The following is a 16,277-nucleotide window of genomic DNA, read 5'->3' on the forward strand; positions in this document are numbered from 1 at the left end:
CTTTAAAGCTTTAATTCGTCCACAAGGGAGAAATGACAACTATGCCGAATCCGCTTTCAAACAGAGTTTGACGTATCCCGATAGATCCTATTAATTTATAATAGGGTGTTTCAGATTTCCATTGGAGTAACTGTATTTTTTACCAGGGTGAATATCAGATTTTCTATCCCTATCGTAAAAAATACCAAATCCTATGAGGGAAGATAAAAATGTCAGGCTAGAGCAAAATTTCATTTTCAGAACAGAATAACATTTCCCCCGCAAAAAAATGTGAACACACTCTAGTTTCTCTTCTGGGCAGGAAGTTGCATCTTGTCTACAAAAATGCAAAGAGGTTACTCAATTAGTATTCTTTTCTATGTTTCAGTAGTCTTTTCCAATGTCTGCAGCATATTGTACTCTAATGGTAGTGGGAGGGCTAATCATCCAGGACACCTAGCTGGTGTTCACTGCCCCATATATTGAGGCCAGACATTACGCTCATCACTGTATCAGGATGCCAATAAAACTAAATTCCTGAGCGACTCAATGTAAAGAGCTTGACATGATGCCAGTTAACAACAGTAGGCATGTGCACTATGCATTTAATGGATGACAGAGATTTCTGGAGTGTGCTTATGTATTTATTATGAACAGATATAATAGATGTAACACTAAGATTACAAATTTAGTTATTCATAGGCGACTAAAGACTAAAATATGTAGGAAAAAAAAGAAAAAAAACAGATTTACAAAGTAAAGCTTTTTTATGCCATTGGAATAAAGTGCACTAATAAAGAAAAAAAAAAACACATTCGCATAGCGTGATAAAAATTTGGCACAGATATACACTGTCTAGAAGTCATTAAAAACGGAGATCTACAACTCTTAAAAGTATATGGATTTATGTCAAAATTTGCACCATTTTTAAGGGTAAAGCTTAATAAATCTGTCTAAAAGTTGTTGGGAATGCTCACTCCTGGTCCTAAGACCCCTCCTTTTTAAGGCAAGCATGGATTAAGAATGAAAAATTGTGCGCAATTTGTGATATTTTCTTTTTATAAAGTGCAAAATATAAAGTTGAGATTACACCAAAAACTAATATAAACTGCTTGATAAATGTAGGGAAGAAGTGTATAAAACTTACAGTAGTCTTGCTTTTTTTTTTAACAAAACCTGGAAAGATAATGAAAGAAACATAATACCTTATTTATGCTACTTGCATAAAAAAAAAGTCAAATAATTAATTTTATAGTTAAAAGTTAAGTTTGCTTCATATTGAGAAATTACTTTGGTTGTGATATAGGAAAAGGAAAGAGCATTAGGGAAAGTAAAGACATTCTTATAAATAGAGTAGAACATTTTTTTTTTGTGATACAAATCATTTGGAATCGGACTTTTTTTCTAAACAATATTGTGCATGGAATTAGTTCTAGTTTGTATCTCAAAATCATAGCATTTATATGAATTGTTACTGTGTTGTGCGATTTCAGATCGGTCTCTAATTTGAAGGAGCAGGTGTAGAGTATCCAGACGTCCTAATACATTATGCGGGTTATTTTTACTTGCGATGCACTGACAATTTGGGCTTGTTGCACACTTAAGGAAATCTGAAGACATTTCCTTTCTTGAAGAGAGCTGAGTAGGCAGATGGGTTGCTCTATAAAGGCGAGCTTGACAGTCCCCTGTTGGTCACATTTGTGTTGGTGGTGAGTACTGTGCATGATGTCTTTTTCTGTATGATAGGAAGTTCTAGAGTAAATTAATCCAGTTAATTAATATACTATCAGAGGAGGTGAAAACATTTGATTACATCCTATTATTTCTCTCTATGAGACATTGCAAAGAAAAAACAAATTAATAAATAAATTTGGGTAACAAAATTAACCCAAAATGTAAATTCTGGGAATGTCCTATAGATACAGATCCATGTAACAAATCATCTCTACTCCAAACCCAACTGTTTAACTGTCCATAATACAATTAAGAAAGATATTTATTTGGTTGTTGAATTCTTTTTTGTTTTATGAAAAATTGCATTTCTGTAATTTATTTCCAAATTTTTGTTTCCTTCCTGCAGAGGGGGATCACCACTTTGTTTCCGCCCTCTTCGACAACAAAAGGTGAGTCTTTATATTTTCCTACTGTAAGGTGGGTTGGGCATTTATATATCATTAGACCAATCTATGTTCGAGGAAAACTGCTTTGTCAATGCAGACAGGAACAGAGACCCAAAAATGAAAGAGAACAGCATCCAGTCTGGGTGAAAAAAAATAAAACTCGATCTTTATTTTGCCATAATGCAAGGTTTCAACCATGAAGGTCTTTTTCAAGCATTTTTTTTCACCTGGACTGGATGCTGTTCTCTTTCATTTTTGTTATGTATTTTCCAATTGGGTTCTCAACGTGCATCCGCATTTTTGAAGTGCTGTCAGCTGCTGCTTTGTACTTACAGGAACAGAGACCCAGTCTTTCATGAGGCCATTATATGTCTAGAAGTTCTGGTGGATTATTATTAAGAGTCCATTTTTCCCTTTAATGCAGGCAAATAGATAAAATTAAATATAAATTTCTTGCCTTGCAAATCCTGTAAAGTAGTCGTACATGATCCACATTTCGGCCACGTCTTCTTGATAAGGTTAGGTTCAGTCATGTTTGTGCTCTTTAAAAAAAAATAAAGATTTTTTTTCTTTAGAAATATCAATATAAAGTGTAGACTTGTATTCACATCCTCAAAAACATCTGTCAATGAAAATCCAATGAAAGAAAAAACGCAAGCCTTCCAGCTTCATTCAAGGTGTATTATTCCCCAGGCATCCCATAGATCAATGCTTGAAAAAAGACCTTTGTGGTTGAAGTGTTACATGCCTGGGAAATAAAACACCTTAGATAAAGCAAGAGTGCTACAGTTTTTTCTTTTGAACTTCTTGTTGGATTTTCAATGTGTCTCTGGATCAGGATATGTTGTTTCCTGCACCCGTTCTGAAGAAATGTGATTTTGAGGTGTGTTGACCTCATTTCTAATTATTATATCTGCCATTGACACATTAATTTCAATGATTAAATAATATACACTATAAGATATATAGAATTTTGGACTTTCCTGTTTCTTTTTTTTTTTAAAGTGCTGTATTGTCAAAAATATTATCCAGACCATAACCAATTATTTTGACATTGGTCTTTCCTTATTGAAGTCCATGGGTACTGTACAATATAATTCTCAGTATTTTTTTCATGCGTACACACCTAACCAGACAGGCCCAAATGTAGATGTGAATAGAGACATCTGATGATAACAAGATGGCTATATAAATGGGGGGACTTACAATGGTTGACAACTAAATTAGGTTTACTTCCCGGTAGGTCTAAAGGTCTATCTTTACATTTTGTGTGTTTATGCAGTTTATCTTGAAACATATATATATATATATATATATATATATACATATATATATATATATATATATAAAAAAAAAATCTCTTGCAGAAACCAGCAACCATGGGTGACGGTGAAATGGCCTGTTTTGGCGATGCCGCCCAGTTTCTCCGTAAGTCGGAGAAGGAGAGACTGGAGGCTCAAAGCAAACCTTTTGATGCCAAGAACACCTGCTTTGTAGACGATCAAAAGGAACTCTATGTGAAAGGTTTGGTCACTGCTCGTGAAGATGGAAAACTCACCGTGAAGACTGACGATGGGAGGGTAATTATTATAATATATCCCTAATAAATCAAATGCCATATTCTGCACATTCTATAACATCACTAAACATATTGTTTTCTTTCCAGACTGTAACTGTAAAGGAAGCTCAAGTTTACCCTCAGAATCCTCCAAAGTATGACAAAATTGAAGACATGGCCATGATGACCCATCTGAATGAGGCTTCTGTGCTTTATAACCTCAAAGAGCGTTATGCAGCCTGGATGATCTACGTAAGTCTGAAAGGTTCTGTTTTGCGAAATCTAGGAAACCGTCAGAAAACAATTACTCTTGAAGTTAAATTATATTTTCGAAAACATAATATACCATATCAAAATATCAAGATAGATATTTACTGTATATTGCAAAGCCCAGGAGAGCGTGTAGCCTCTGGTCTCCTACTAAAAAGCCAATTGGTATAAACCCTAAGCAATAATTGTTTGTTGGCTTTAAATGGTCTATGTTTAACCAAGATGACCAAATTTCTTTAGTTAATATATCTAACGTAATATCCCTAGCTAGGTCCTAATAACTGTATTCTGGGGCCGTTGTCTATAAATTTTAAACAAGGGGAAATCTGTTAAATAACAATAACAGATATTCAGTCATATTTAATATACTTCTTTCATATGGTATAAAATGTTTTTGCCTAAAGTGCTTATATCTATTACAGACCTACTCTGGGCTTTTCTGTGTCACTGTCAACCCCTACAAGTGGCTGCCAGTGTACGACCCTAAGGTGGTTGCTGGCTACAGAGGCAAGAAGCGTATGGAAGCCCCACCACACATCTTCTCCATCTCTGATAACGCCTATCAGTTCATGTTAACAGGTGCAGATCATTCACGTAAGAAACAATAGTTCCACCTGACATTTCATAAAATATATAACCGGTTTTCCTTATTTTGGCAGATCGTGAAAACCAGTCTGTATTGATCACGTAAGTAATCACAACTATTTATTTCTAATACAAGCAATGTGTTTGATTTCTACATATTCGTGATGTATTTGATCTCCTCTATCCCCAGTGGAGAATCTGGTGCTGGAAAGACTGTAAACACCAAGCGTGTCATCCAGTACTTTGCAACAGTTGCAGCTATTGGAGATGGTGGAAAGAAGAAGGAACCCACCAACCAAATGAAGGTAAATGCAAAACTAAAGAAACCTTAGCTGACACTATGAAAAGATTCCTAACAAACCATGAATGTAACACTCACAAAATTACACATTACCAAGTATAACACTATTATACTTTCTACTTTAAGGTCTACCTAATGATTTATCTTAGATTAATACAAATATATCTTAATCTGGTATGTGAATACGCCTGTACATAAAGACACTAAGTCATTGCATTATGCCTTTTAGGGAACTCTGGAGGATCAAATTATCCAGGCTAACCCTCTGCTAGAAGCCTTCGGTAATGCCAAGACTGTGAGAAATGATAACTCCTCTCGTTTTGTAAGTATTATAAATGCAGTTCCACACACAAAAAACATATGCTTTCTCAAATTCTTGATAATCTGTAAACTCTGACCTATCTCTTGTTTAGGGTAAATTTATCAGAATCCATTTCGGAACCACAGGAAAACTGGCTTCTGCTGATATTGAAACATGTAAGAATTACATTCTTTACGTTTCTCTTCTTTTTTGTCACTTATGACGTATACTAATATGTCACTTTCTACATAAAATTACAGATCTGCTGGAAAAGTCCAGAGTAACATTCCAGCTTTCTGCAGAAAGAAGTTACCACATCTTCTACCAGATCTTGACAAACCATAAACCAGAGATCGTTGGTAAGTTTAGTGTCTGGAAGAACCTTGAAGAACATTAAAGATATTACTGTGCAATGAGTAGATCCCAGATGTGTTCAATGCACAGATCGCTAGCAATGTAAATATAAATATAATATGAAAAGGCAGAATTCAAAATAATAGATAAGGTTGTGCCTTTATTGAGCCATGTGGATAGAGCAACGCTTCAGCTCCTCCTGGAACATTTTTCAGGCAATTTAAATACATATAATAAACATTGTACCTTGATCACAAACTGGTTTACTTTCTTGTGCTTAGAAATGCTTCTGGTCACCACCAACCCATATGATTACCCTTGGATCAGCCAGGGTGAAATCACTGTGAAGAGTATTGATGATACAGAAGAATTGGTAGCCACAGATGTAAGTATGTGGTACTTAAATTTGTATGTTCTTGCTGTTAAATGTGATATATGTCAGTGGCTGACACTTTCATACTTTATGATGTTCTGACAGACTGCTATTGATATCCTGGGATTCACACCAGAGGAGAAGATGGGTATCTACAAAATGACTGGTGCAGTCATGCACAATGGTAACATGAAATTCAAGCAGAAGCAAAGAGAGGAACAGGCTGAGCCAGACGGCACTGAAGGTTAGCACTTGTATTTAATATTTAATATACAAAATTGCTCCATTAACATCCACTTACAATTATACGGTGCTATATATTCTAATGCAGTTGCTGACAAAATTGGTTATTTGATGGGCTTGAACTCTGCTGACTTGCTTAAGGCTTTGTGCTACCCAAGAGTAAAAGTCGGTAATGAATTTGTCACCAAGGGACAGACTGTGCAACAGGTACATTATAAAGAAAATAGTAAGAAAGAATTGTACTAGTTTAATAAACACTAATAAACACTGTTGTGATTTCCACTTTAGGTGTACAATGCTGTCGGTGCCCTCAGTAAGTCAGTCTTTGAGAAACTGTTCTTGTGGATGGTCACTCGCATCAACCAACAGCTGGACACAAAACAGCCAAGACAATTCTTCATTGGTGTGCTGGATATTGCTGGATTTGAAATCTTTGATGTAAGTCTTCATCCTGTTCTACTATCATGAGTTTCCGAGACAGCTGTATTGTATTTTCTCATGTCCTTTTAATAAATTACAGATGAACAGCTTGGAACAGCTTTGCATCAACTTCACCAATGAGAAGTTGCAGCAGTTCTTCAACCACCACATGTTCGTCCTGGAACAGGAGGAATACAAGAAGGAAGGTATCGACTGGGAGTTCATTGACTTCGGTATGGACTTGGCTGCCTGTATTGAGCTCATTGAGAAGGTAAACTCACATAAATAGGCTTTATAAGTCTATAGTAAGCATCTACATGTTACTCAGAAACACAATAACATTTGCTGTGTGCTTTCAGCCCTTGGGTATTTTCTCAATCCTTGAAGAGGAGTGCATGTTTCCCAAGGCCACTGACACATCTTTCAAGAACAAGCTGTATGAACAGCATCTTGGCAAGTGCAAGAACTTTGAGAAGCCAAAGCCAGGCAAAGGAAAGGCTGAAGCTCACTTCTCTCTGGTGCATTATGCTGGTACTGTGGATTACAACATCTCTGGTTGGCTCGATAAGAATAAGGATCCATTGAACGAGTCTGTTATCCAGCTCTACCAGAAGTCTTCTGTCAAACTGTTGTGCTTCTTGTATGCTTCCCATGCTGGTGCTGAAGGTAAGTGACTCATTCATGTCCATTATTGTATTTATCATATTGAGAACATTTAGTTAGGTTGCATGATAAAAATGATTCTTAATGTTTTGCTGTACTTTTACATAGCGGATGCTGGTGGCAAAGGTGGAAAGAAGAAGAAGGGATCCTCCTTCCAGACTGTGTCTGCTCTTTTCAGAGTCAGTATAAATTATTGTACATACAATATTAAATGTAAGCTATATATATATTTTCATGCATTCTTAATTTCCTTTAATATAGGATGTTCATCAGCCTTCTCAGTTCATTGAAATATATATTATTTTGTATTTTCTTCAGGAAAACTTGGGCAAACTGATGACCAACTTGAGAAGCACCCATCCTCACTTTGTGCGTTGTTTGATCCCTAATGAGACCAAGACTCCAGGTATTGATTTATATATTTTTGCTTGTTTAAACAGAGAACATTAAAACTGAACATCATTATTTATCATTGGCACAATCAAATTACTTTTATACTATCAGGTATCATGGATAACCACTTGATCATTCACCAGTTGAGATGTAACGGTGTATTGGAAGGTATCAGAATTTGCAGAAAGGGATTCCCAAGCAGAATCCTCTATGCTGACTTTAAACAACGGTAATTTTACTTTCTTAAGTAAAAATAGCTTTGCACAAATCTGTTCTAACTACTTCAACCATTTAATTTACCTTACATTATACTGTAGCTCTGATATAACAAAAATTGAGATAACATATTACACTTACAAAACATTTAATATATTGCCAATTAAAATTCCTGAAACTGTTAAGACTGACCAGTATTTTTCAATTACTCTTGTTTGCTAGTTACAAGGTGCTGAACGCTAGTGCAATTCCAGAAGGGCAGTTTATTGACAGCAAAAAGGCCAGCGAGAAACTCTTGGGCTCAATTGATGTTGATCACACTCAATACAAATTTGGGCACACTAAGGTATATTGTTAGTAGACATCAGATATCTTCGCTAACATGGACTGTTTTTACCTTGAACTTATACTTTATTTTTTTTATTAATCCGTAAGGTGTTCTTCAAAGCTGGTCTCCTGGGTACCCTGGAAGAGATGAGAGATGAAAAGTTGGCAAAACTGATTACTAATACTCAGGCTCTTTGCAGAGGTTTCTTGATGAGAGTTGAGTTTAAGAAGATGATGGAGAGAAGGTATTTTTATTTAATGATATTAGAATATAACTCAATGATATATTCAATGTATTTTGTTTAGGAAAACGTAACACTAACTCCATTTCTTTAAACAGGGAGGCTATATTTGTCATCCAGTACAATGTTAGATCCTTCATGAATGTCAAACACTGGCCATGGATGAAGCTCTACTTCAAGATCAAGCCTCTTCTGCAGAGTGCTGAGACAGAAAAAGAGATGGCAAACATGAAGGACGAGTTTGAAAAGACAAAAGATGCTTTGGCCAAATCAGAAGCCAAGAGGAAGGAGCTAGAGGAAAAATTGATTGTCATTGTCCAAGAAAAGAACGACCTTCTTCTTCAAGTCCAATCAGTAAACACATTTGCATATATCAATACATCATTATATTAGGTAACTGAAAATAACATACCAAGCTAATATGAATTATAACTTCTCTAGGAATCTGAGACTCTGGCTGATTCTGAGGAAAGATGTGAAGGCCTCATCAAGAATAAGATCCAGTTGGAGTCAAAGTTGAAGGAACTGAATGAAAGACTTGAAGATGAAGAAGAAAGTAATGCTGAGCTGACTGCTAAAAAGAGGAAGTTAGAGGATGAATGCTCTGAGCTGAAGAAAGACATTGATGACTTGGAACTTACCCTGGCTAAAGTTGAAAAAGAAAAGCATGCCACAGAAAACAAGGTACTGTCAACAATTAGAACATTCTTGTCTTCCAATTAACTCATCACTATGATTTTAAGCTCATGCATGTTCTTCAATTACAGGTTAAAAACCTTACTGAAGAACTGGCAACTCTTGATGAAAATATCTCCAAAGTCTCCAAGGAAAAGAAGGCTCTCCAAGAAGCTCACCAGCAAACACTTGATGACCTCCAGGCTGAGGAAGACAAAGTCAGTTCTTTGACAAAAGCCAAGACAAAGCTTGAACAACAAGTTGACGATGTAAGTATTTGTAATACACATCATTTGTAACACTTCTCAGTTTGGATGAATCTCATTTTATAACGAATATCATACTTTCTGTTTATGTAGCTGGAAGGTTCCCTTGAACAGGAGAAGAAACTCCGTCTTGACCTTGAGAGAGCTAAGAGGAAGCTTGAGGGCGACCTCAAACTCTCTCAGGAAACAGTTATGGATCTAGAAAATGACAAACAACAAACCGAGGAGAAACTTAAGAAGTGTGTATTTATGAATCTTTTTTTATACAAAAAATCTGTATACAAAGCTGGAAGTTAAACTGCATATTGTTTGTACTTCCTAGGAAAGAGTTTGAAATTAGCCAATTGCAAAGCAAGATAGAGGACGAACAGTCCCTGGGATTACAACTGCAGAAGAAAATCAAAGAACTGCAGGTAAAACCCTGTAAAACAAGATTATATCGTATAGCAAAGATGTTATTACAAGTAATGACTAAATGCTGATTTCTAGGCCCGTATTGAAGAACTTGAAGAAGAAATTGAAGCTGAACGCGCAGCTCGTGCCAAGATTGAGAAGCAGAGAGCTGATCTTTCTAGAGAACTTGAAGAGATCAGTGAAAGACTTGAAGAAGCTGGAGGTGCAACATCCGCCCAGATTGAGTTGAACAAGAAGCGTGAAGCTGAGTTCCAGAAACTGAGACGTGATCTGGAAGAAGCCACCCTTCAGCATGAAGCTACAGCTTCCGCCCTGCGTAAAAAGCACGCTGACAGTGTTGCTGAGCTTGGTGAACAGATTGATAACCTGCAACGTGTAAAGCAGAAACTGGAGAAAGAAAAGAGTGAACTGAAGATGGAAGTTGATGATCTTGCCAGTAACCTGGAGAGCATCTCTAAAGCTAAGGTATTTTTATGACAAAATGTTTTCTATGAGTCTACTTAAGCTGTTAATGAAAATCTTACTAAGATTTATTTTTGTAGGCCAACCTTGAAAAGATCAACCGCGTAGTTGAGGACCAACTCAGTGAAGTGAAGTCTAAGGATGATGAGCATCAACGTGTAATAAATGACCTTTCAGCTCAAAGAGCCCGTTCTCAGACAGAAAATGGTAAATTGATATATTAGCATCAACATAATCTATTTTTCAGAAACAGAAGTCTGTGAATATAACATTTTTGCAAACTAAGAATTAATGATACCAAGTATAAACTCTAAAAATCTACACTATTTCACCACCACAATTATCTAGCTATTCGCTAAGTAAAATACATTTTTTTAAAGTGGAATATCATCTGTATTCCTAATTGTAGGTGAGCTGTCTCGTCAAGTAGAGGAGAAGGAATCTCTGATATCTCAGCTCTCCAGAGGAAAGCAGGGATTCACCCAGCAGGTGGAGGAACTCAAGAGACAACTAGAGGAAGAATCAAAGGTATACAGTTAGAGCTGTTTGTTTACATATCATTTCCTAGTAAAATGTTGATTTGATTATTTTAATGTTTCAACAAGCAAAATGTATGTGTATATTGCAGGCTAAGAACGCCCTTGCTCATGCTCTTCAATCTTCCCGTCACGATAACGACTTACTTCGTGAGCAATATGAAGAGGAACAAGAAGCCAAGGCTGAACTCCAGCGCTCTTTGTCCAAAGCTAACGGTGAAGTTGCCCAGTGGAGGACCAAATATGAAACTGATGCCATTCAGCGCACAGAGGAACTGGAAGAAGCCAAGTAAGTTTAAACTCCAATTAGTTTTTACAATAACTATTACTTTCAGACAAGAAAACAATTTATGTGATATATCTGCTCAATGTACTTACAGGAAGAAGCTGGCTCAGCGCTTGCAGGATGCTGAGGAGCAGGTAGAGGCTGTGAACTCCAAGTGTGCTTCATTGGAAAAGACTAAGCAGAGACTGCAGTCTGAAGTAGAAGACCTCATGGTTGATGTGGAGAGAGCAAACGGTGCAGCAGCTGCTCTTGATAAGAAGCAGAGGAACTTTGACAAGGTAGATTTCCCAAGCTAGCACTGGGGTATTTTAATTCTGATTATGCATATTCAGCTGGTTTGCTATATGTTAATATAATATATATTCATTTGTGAAGGTTCTGGTTGAATGGAAACAGAAGCATGAGGAGGGACAGGCTGAGCTAGAGGCTGCTCAAAAAGAAGCCCGTGCCTTAAGCACTGAAATCTTCAAGATGAAGAATGCTTATGAAGAGTCCCTGGAACAAGTTGAGACCTTGAAACGCGAAAACAAGAACTTACAACGTATGTTTATTTAATAGAGATTAATCCTTTACTCTTTATATTTCGTAGTTAACTATAAAGTAGGGCAAATTAGTGATGCCAGCATGTTTTTAAAAGATTTGGCTATAGTTTTTCAAAGCTTCACATATTCCTATGTTATATTATTTCAAAATATTATATTTTGCAATTTTCAAATTTTTTTTACTTCCTTATTTTAGAGGAGATTTCAGATCTGACTGAACAGATTTCTGACACTGGAAAAACCATTAATGAATTAGAAAAGGCCAAGAAACAGACTGAGCAAGAAAAGAGCGATCTGCAGGCAGCTCTGGAGGAAGCTGAAGTATGTTGCTATAACTGTTGCACATTTTTAAAATAAATTATTCTACCTTTTTAAATTACTGTAGTTAATCCTGTATAGTAATCGTATAATCTAAGTGTACATGCCTAGTACTGACTACTATTTTTCATAAAGATCCTGACAACACATCACTTATTCTAATATTCTGGCATATGACAGTATCTCTTGCTAGATTACATAGCTTTGCATGCAAAAGCTATGACTCATATTAGATCAGAAATACATGCTGGTGTAAGTAGTTAGAAAGGTCTGTGGAAATGCACATCACAAAACTTAACGAAAACTCTTTTTTTGAGATCCTTTTGCTTTTAAATGAGTGATTTTCTGGCATAATATTTTTGCTTTGAAAAGCTGTTAGAAGAACTGTTTAACTTTAGAAAGGAACTTGTATTTTGTTTACAATTAAAATGTATTCACGGTATATCAAAATATTTCTTAATTTACTTCTACAGGGATCATTGGAACATGAAGAAGCCAAGATCCTTCGTGTTCAGCTTGAGCTTAACCAAATTAAATCAGAGGTAGACAGGAAGATTGCAGAGAAAGATGAGGAAATTGAGCAGCTGAAGAGAAACAGCCAGAGGGCTATTGACACCATGCAGAGCACATTGGACTCTGAAATTAGAAGCAGAAATGATGCTCTCAGACTGAAGAAGAAGATGGAAGGAGACTTGAATGAACTTGAGATCCAACTCAGCCATGCCAACCGCCAGGCTGCAGAGGCACAGAAACAACTCAGAAATGTGCAAGGACAACTGAAGGTAGATTTATCAAACATCTGTCATTATTTATAACCCCTCTACCATATATCTTCTCTATATTTTACTAATTTGCTATAAACTCATTACAAATGAAAGAGTAACACAGCAGTTGCATAGTTCATACATATTTTTGCACTTTCCCAACAGGATTCTCAATTGCACCTGGATGACGCCGTCAGAGGACAGGAAGATCTGAAGGAACAGGTTGCAGTCATTGAACGTAGAAACAATTTGCAACAGGCAGAAATTGAAGAGTATAGAGCTGCTCTGGAACAGACTGAGAGATCTCGCAAGACTGCAGAACAGGAACTTCTGGATGCTAGTGAACGTCTTCAGCTCCTGCACTCTCAGGTAAGGTCTACTTCTGAGCTACAAAAACATATCATGCCTAAAAATATATCAAGTGCAATATTAAAATTATATTTTCTAAATTAGAACACTAGCCTGATCAACAGCAAGAAGAAGCTTGAAGCAGACATTGGTCAGCTCCAGAGTGAAGTAGAAGAGACTGTTCAGGAAGCAAGAAATGCTGAAGAGAAAGCTAAGAAAGCCATCACTGATGTAAGCCTACTCTTTAATGCTACATATGCATTTCACTTTACTTGACACAAAACTCATTACTAATCTATTGTTCTTAAGGCTGCTCTTATGGCGGAGGAGCTGAAGAAGGAACAGGACACTAGTGCTCACTTGGAAAGAATGAAGAAGAACCTGGAACAGACAGTGAAGGATCTGCAGCACCGTCTGGATGAAGCTGAACAACTGGCACTTAAGGGTGGCAAGAAGCAGCTCCAGAAACTGGAATCCAGAGTAAGCACATTTTTTAAAAAGCATTGAGAACAATTCTAATTGAATTGCAAAATGTATATGGTTTGTATAATTGTCATTTGTAGGTCCGTGAGCTGGAAAATGAGGTGGATAATGAACAAAAACGCGGAGTTGAAGCCATCAAAGGTGTTCGTAAATATGAGAGGAGAGTGAAGGAACTGACCTACCAGGTAAAAAAGAAAACAAAACACATTAATATTAAAAGCCCACTACACCATGTGATATATCTATGACTGTTAGTTTTAAACTAAATCATATTTACCATTGTAATAATTAACATCCTTTTTGCAGACTGAAGAAGACCGTAAGAACGTCATGAGACTCCAGGATCTGGTTGACAAACTGCAGTTGAAGGTCAAGGCTTACAAGAGACAATCTGAGGAATCTGTAAGTAAAATCTACTAAATTTGACAATTTTTGTTGTTGTTTGCACACAAACAAAAAAGGGACTAATTCGATCACTGATTATTATGTGTGCAGGAGGAACAAGCCAATGCCCATCTGAGCCGCTTCAGGAAGGTCCAGCACGAGCTTGAAGAGGCCGAGGAAAGAGCTGACATTGCTGAGTCCCAAGTGAACAAGCTAAGGGCCAAGAGTCGTGACATTGGTGGAAAGGTAATATATGAACATATTTTGATTGATACGACATATATGTATTTATAAAAGCTATTTGATTTTAATCTGTTTTTCTCTTATTTTACTTGCAGAAGGAAAGCGAAGAGTAAAGAGTTTAAATGACTGAAGACTGAGGAAATTTCAAAATGGGAAATTCTCAGTCTTTAATTTTGTCTTTTATTTATCTTGTTAATAAATTTCATATGTGAGCCTTTTAAATTTGTGTCATCTTGCATTTTTACAGCCAACAATTCACAAGTTTAACACGTTTGTCCCTAAAACTTGATGAATAATTCATTCAACGCTGACTTCATATCTATAGATAACAGAGAGCTTGATCACAGAGCCCAAGGTTAAGTGTCAGCAAGCAAGCTAAGAGTACTCTTATCTATTAAAATAGTAGAAAACCCTTGTATGTTATTTGTACTAATTGACAATTGTATCTTTAAGTAGGAAAGATGTTGCCCATCTTTGGGGACAATTTGTTTTTTTTTTTGTTTTACTTTAAAGCAAGTATATGGAGCTAAAATACTTTTTGGATCCCTATAAACTCATTTAATATTACAAAAATCATGTAATCAACGTTATTAGTGGAATGCATTTTATGAAAATTGTTGCTGATCCAATTTAGCAGAGCTTCCCATCAAAGAGTAAACTCTCCAGCTAGATCATAAATACAATAAATCAGTTTTACACTGAGATGGTACAAGTCATTACAATCTTAAACCTATCACATTTTAGCAACAAAATCTAGTTGGGTTTAGACATTTTTTTGTCCTTGAAATTTGCATTTTTATCAGACAGAGCTCCAGTTTGAGCTTCAGACTTGCTATTCCATATTGACTTGAACGGAAAGCTATCATCACAAAATTACCTAGTTTAAACCCTTTCTGCCTGGTGGTCGGCGCTCATAGGAAGTGAGCATTTCTGCTACATACAGGCAATCTGGTCATCATCGAGCTCAGAATTAATCCAGAATTGAACCTGAATGGAACTGAAGGTAACTGGATACATAGTCACTATAAACAATGCTTCTGTTTGATTTCACTCTCACCCCTATAATCCTTCACGTTCTACTAACCCCCTAATCCCTACACCTAGTAAGGAACTGACCATTTCTCCCTCCATCCTCCCCATCCATCTCACCTCCTCAGAACTGTTCCTCAACATACAATCCTGTCTCCAAACACAGACAGCCCCCTCATGCCCTCTCCTGCTCCCACCTGCTAACACTTTCTCTACTCCTCCTCACTGCCGGTGATTTTTCTCCAAATCCTGGTCCTCCTCACCACATTCTCACAGTCATTTCTACCTCCCATCCACGCTCTATCACAACTTTCCGTAACCTCTCTAACCTTATACCCATTTGCCCAACCCCCACTTCCCCAGTCCCACAAACAGGAGCTCTATGGAACGCTCGCTCTGTCTGCAACAAACTTTCCTACATCCATGAGCTTTTCATTACTCACAAACTTTCCTACCTCACCATCACCAAAACCTGGCTCACCCCCCTCTGACACAGACTCCTGCCACACTTCACCACCTGGCTACTTCATTTCCTTTCCGCTGACATCCCCACTATGATCTTAGGAGACTTCAACATCCCCATTGACACTTCCTGTAAAGTGAGAACCTTCGGTAACCACTATCCTGGCTACAGAGGACGCAGACAGGGAAATGCTGAGGACTCTTACCAGCAGCTACAAGGGGTTGAGGGTCCGGTGTCTAGCGTGGCTATGAGCAGCCAAGAGCTGGGACCTGAGGAGAGTGGAGGTGCTGTGGAATACTTAGCACCAACAGGACTTGCGGTCACGTGACCGCGCATCAGAGAAGGGGTCAGAGCTACTGCAAAGCCCCACTGGGAGCCGACAGCAGCGCAGGAAAGCAAAGGTGAAGAGGAAGAAACAGTAGTCAGATCAGCAAAGCAATATTGTCACACACAGAGAGGGCGGTGAGGTACAGCAGGGACAGCCGGTGGGAGGTCAGGATGTAGCCAAAGGTCATACACAAAGAGGGCGGTGAAGTGCAGAATCAGCAGACGGAAGACTTTAACAGGGACGGGACCAGATCAAAACCAAGCACCAAGCACAGGCAGAACAGGGTCAGACACACTCAGTTCAGAGTATAAATGACAGAGAATGACCCCAGAATGAGGCTATAAGAACCCTCCCAAGATCCCAAAGAGAGGCCATCCACATTAACTCTTAA

At 37.4% G+C, this 16,277-nt stretch overlaps 1 protein-coding gene across 1 annotated transcript; it reads left to right on the plus strand.

The window, feature by feature from the left end:
* The first annotated feature begins 1,669 nt into the window (after positions 1–1,669).
* On the plus strand, positions 1,670–14,288 carry LOC138662596 (myosin-1B). The gene is made up of 41 exons (XM_069748409.1): positions 1,670–1,688; positions 2,060–2,102; positions 3,467–3,679; positions 3,766–3,909; positions 4,350–4,506; positions 4,587–4,614; positions 4,703–4,817; positions 5,043–5,135; positions 5,227–5,290; positions 5,375–5,473; positions 5,750–5,853; positions 5,947–6,085; positions 6,173–6,291; positions 6,373–6,522; positions 6,605–6,775; positions 6,864–7,170; positions 7,276–7,346; positions 7,486–7,573; positions 7,672–7,789; positions 7,999–8,122; positions 8,212–8,348; positions 8,444–8,699; positions 8,787–9,029; positions 9,113–9,289; positions 9,380–9,525; positions 9,609–9,699; positions 9,776–10,165; positions 10,243–10,369; positions 10,572–10,690; positions 10,791–10,987; positions 11,079–11,262; positions 11,360–11,525; positions 11,723–11,847; positions 12,318–12,626; positions 12,774–12,977; positions 13,062–13,187; positions 13,266–13,436; positions 13,520–13,624; positions 13,746–13,841; positions 13,935–14,069; positions 14,162–14,288. The coding sequence occupies exons 3-41, from the start codon at positions 3,479–3,481 to the stop codon at positions 14,177–14,179; spliced, it is 5,814 nt and encodes a 1,937-aa protein (XP_069604510.1). The 5' UTR covers positions 1,670–1,688; positions 2,060–2,102; positions 3,467–3,478; the 3' UTR covers positions 14,180–14,288.
* Positions 14,289–16,277: the final 1,989 nt, after the last annotated feature.

This window comes from Ranitomeya imitator, chromosome 2, assembly GCF_032444005.1.
Source record: "Ranitomeya imitator isolate aRanImi1 chromosome 2, aRanImi1.pri, whole genome shotgun sequence".
NCBI lineage: Eukaryota > Metazoa > Chordata > Amphibia > Anura > Dendrobatidae > Ranitomeya > Ranitomeya imitator.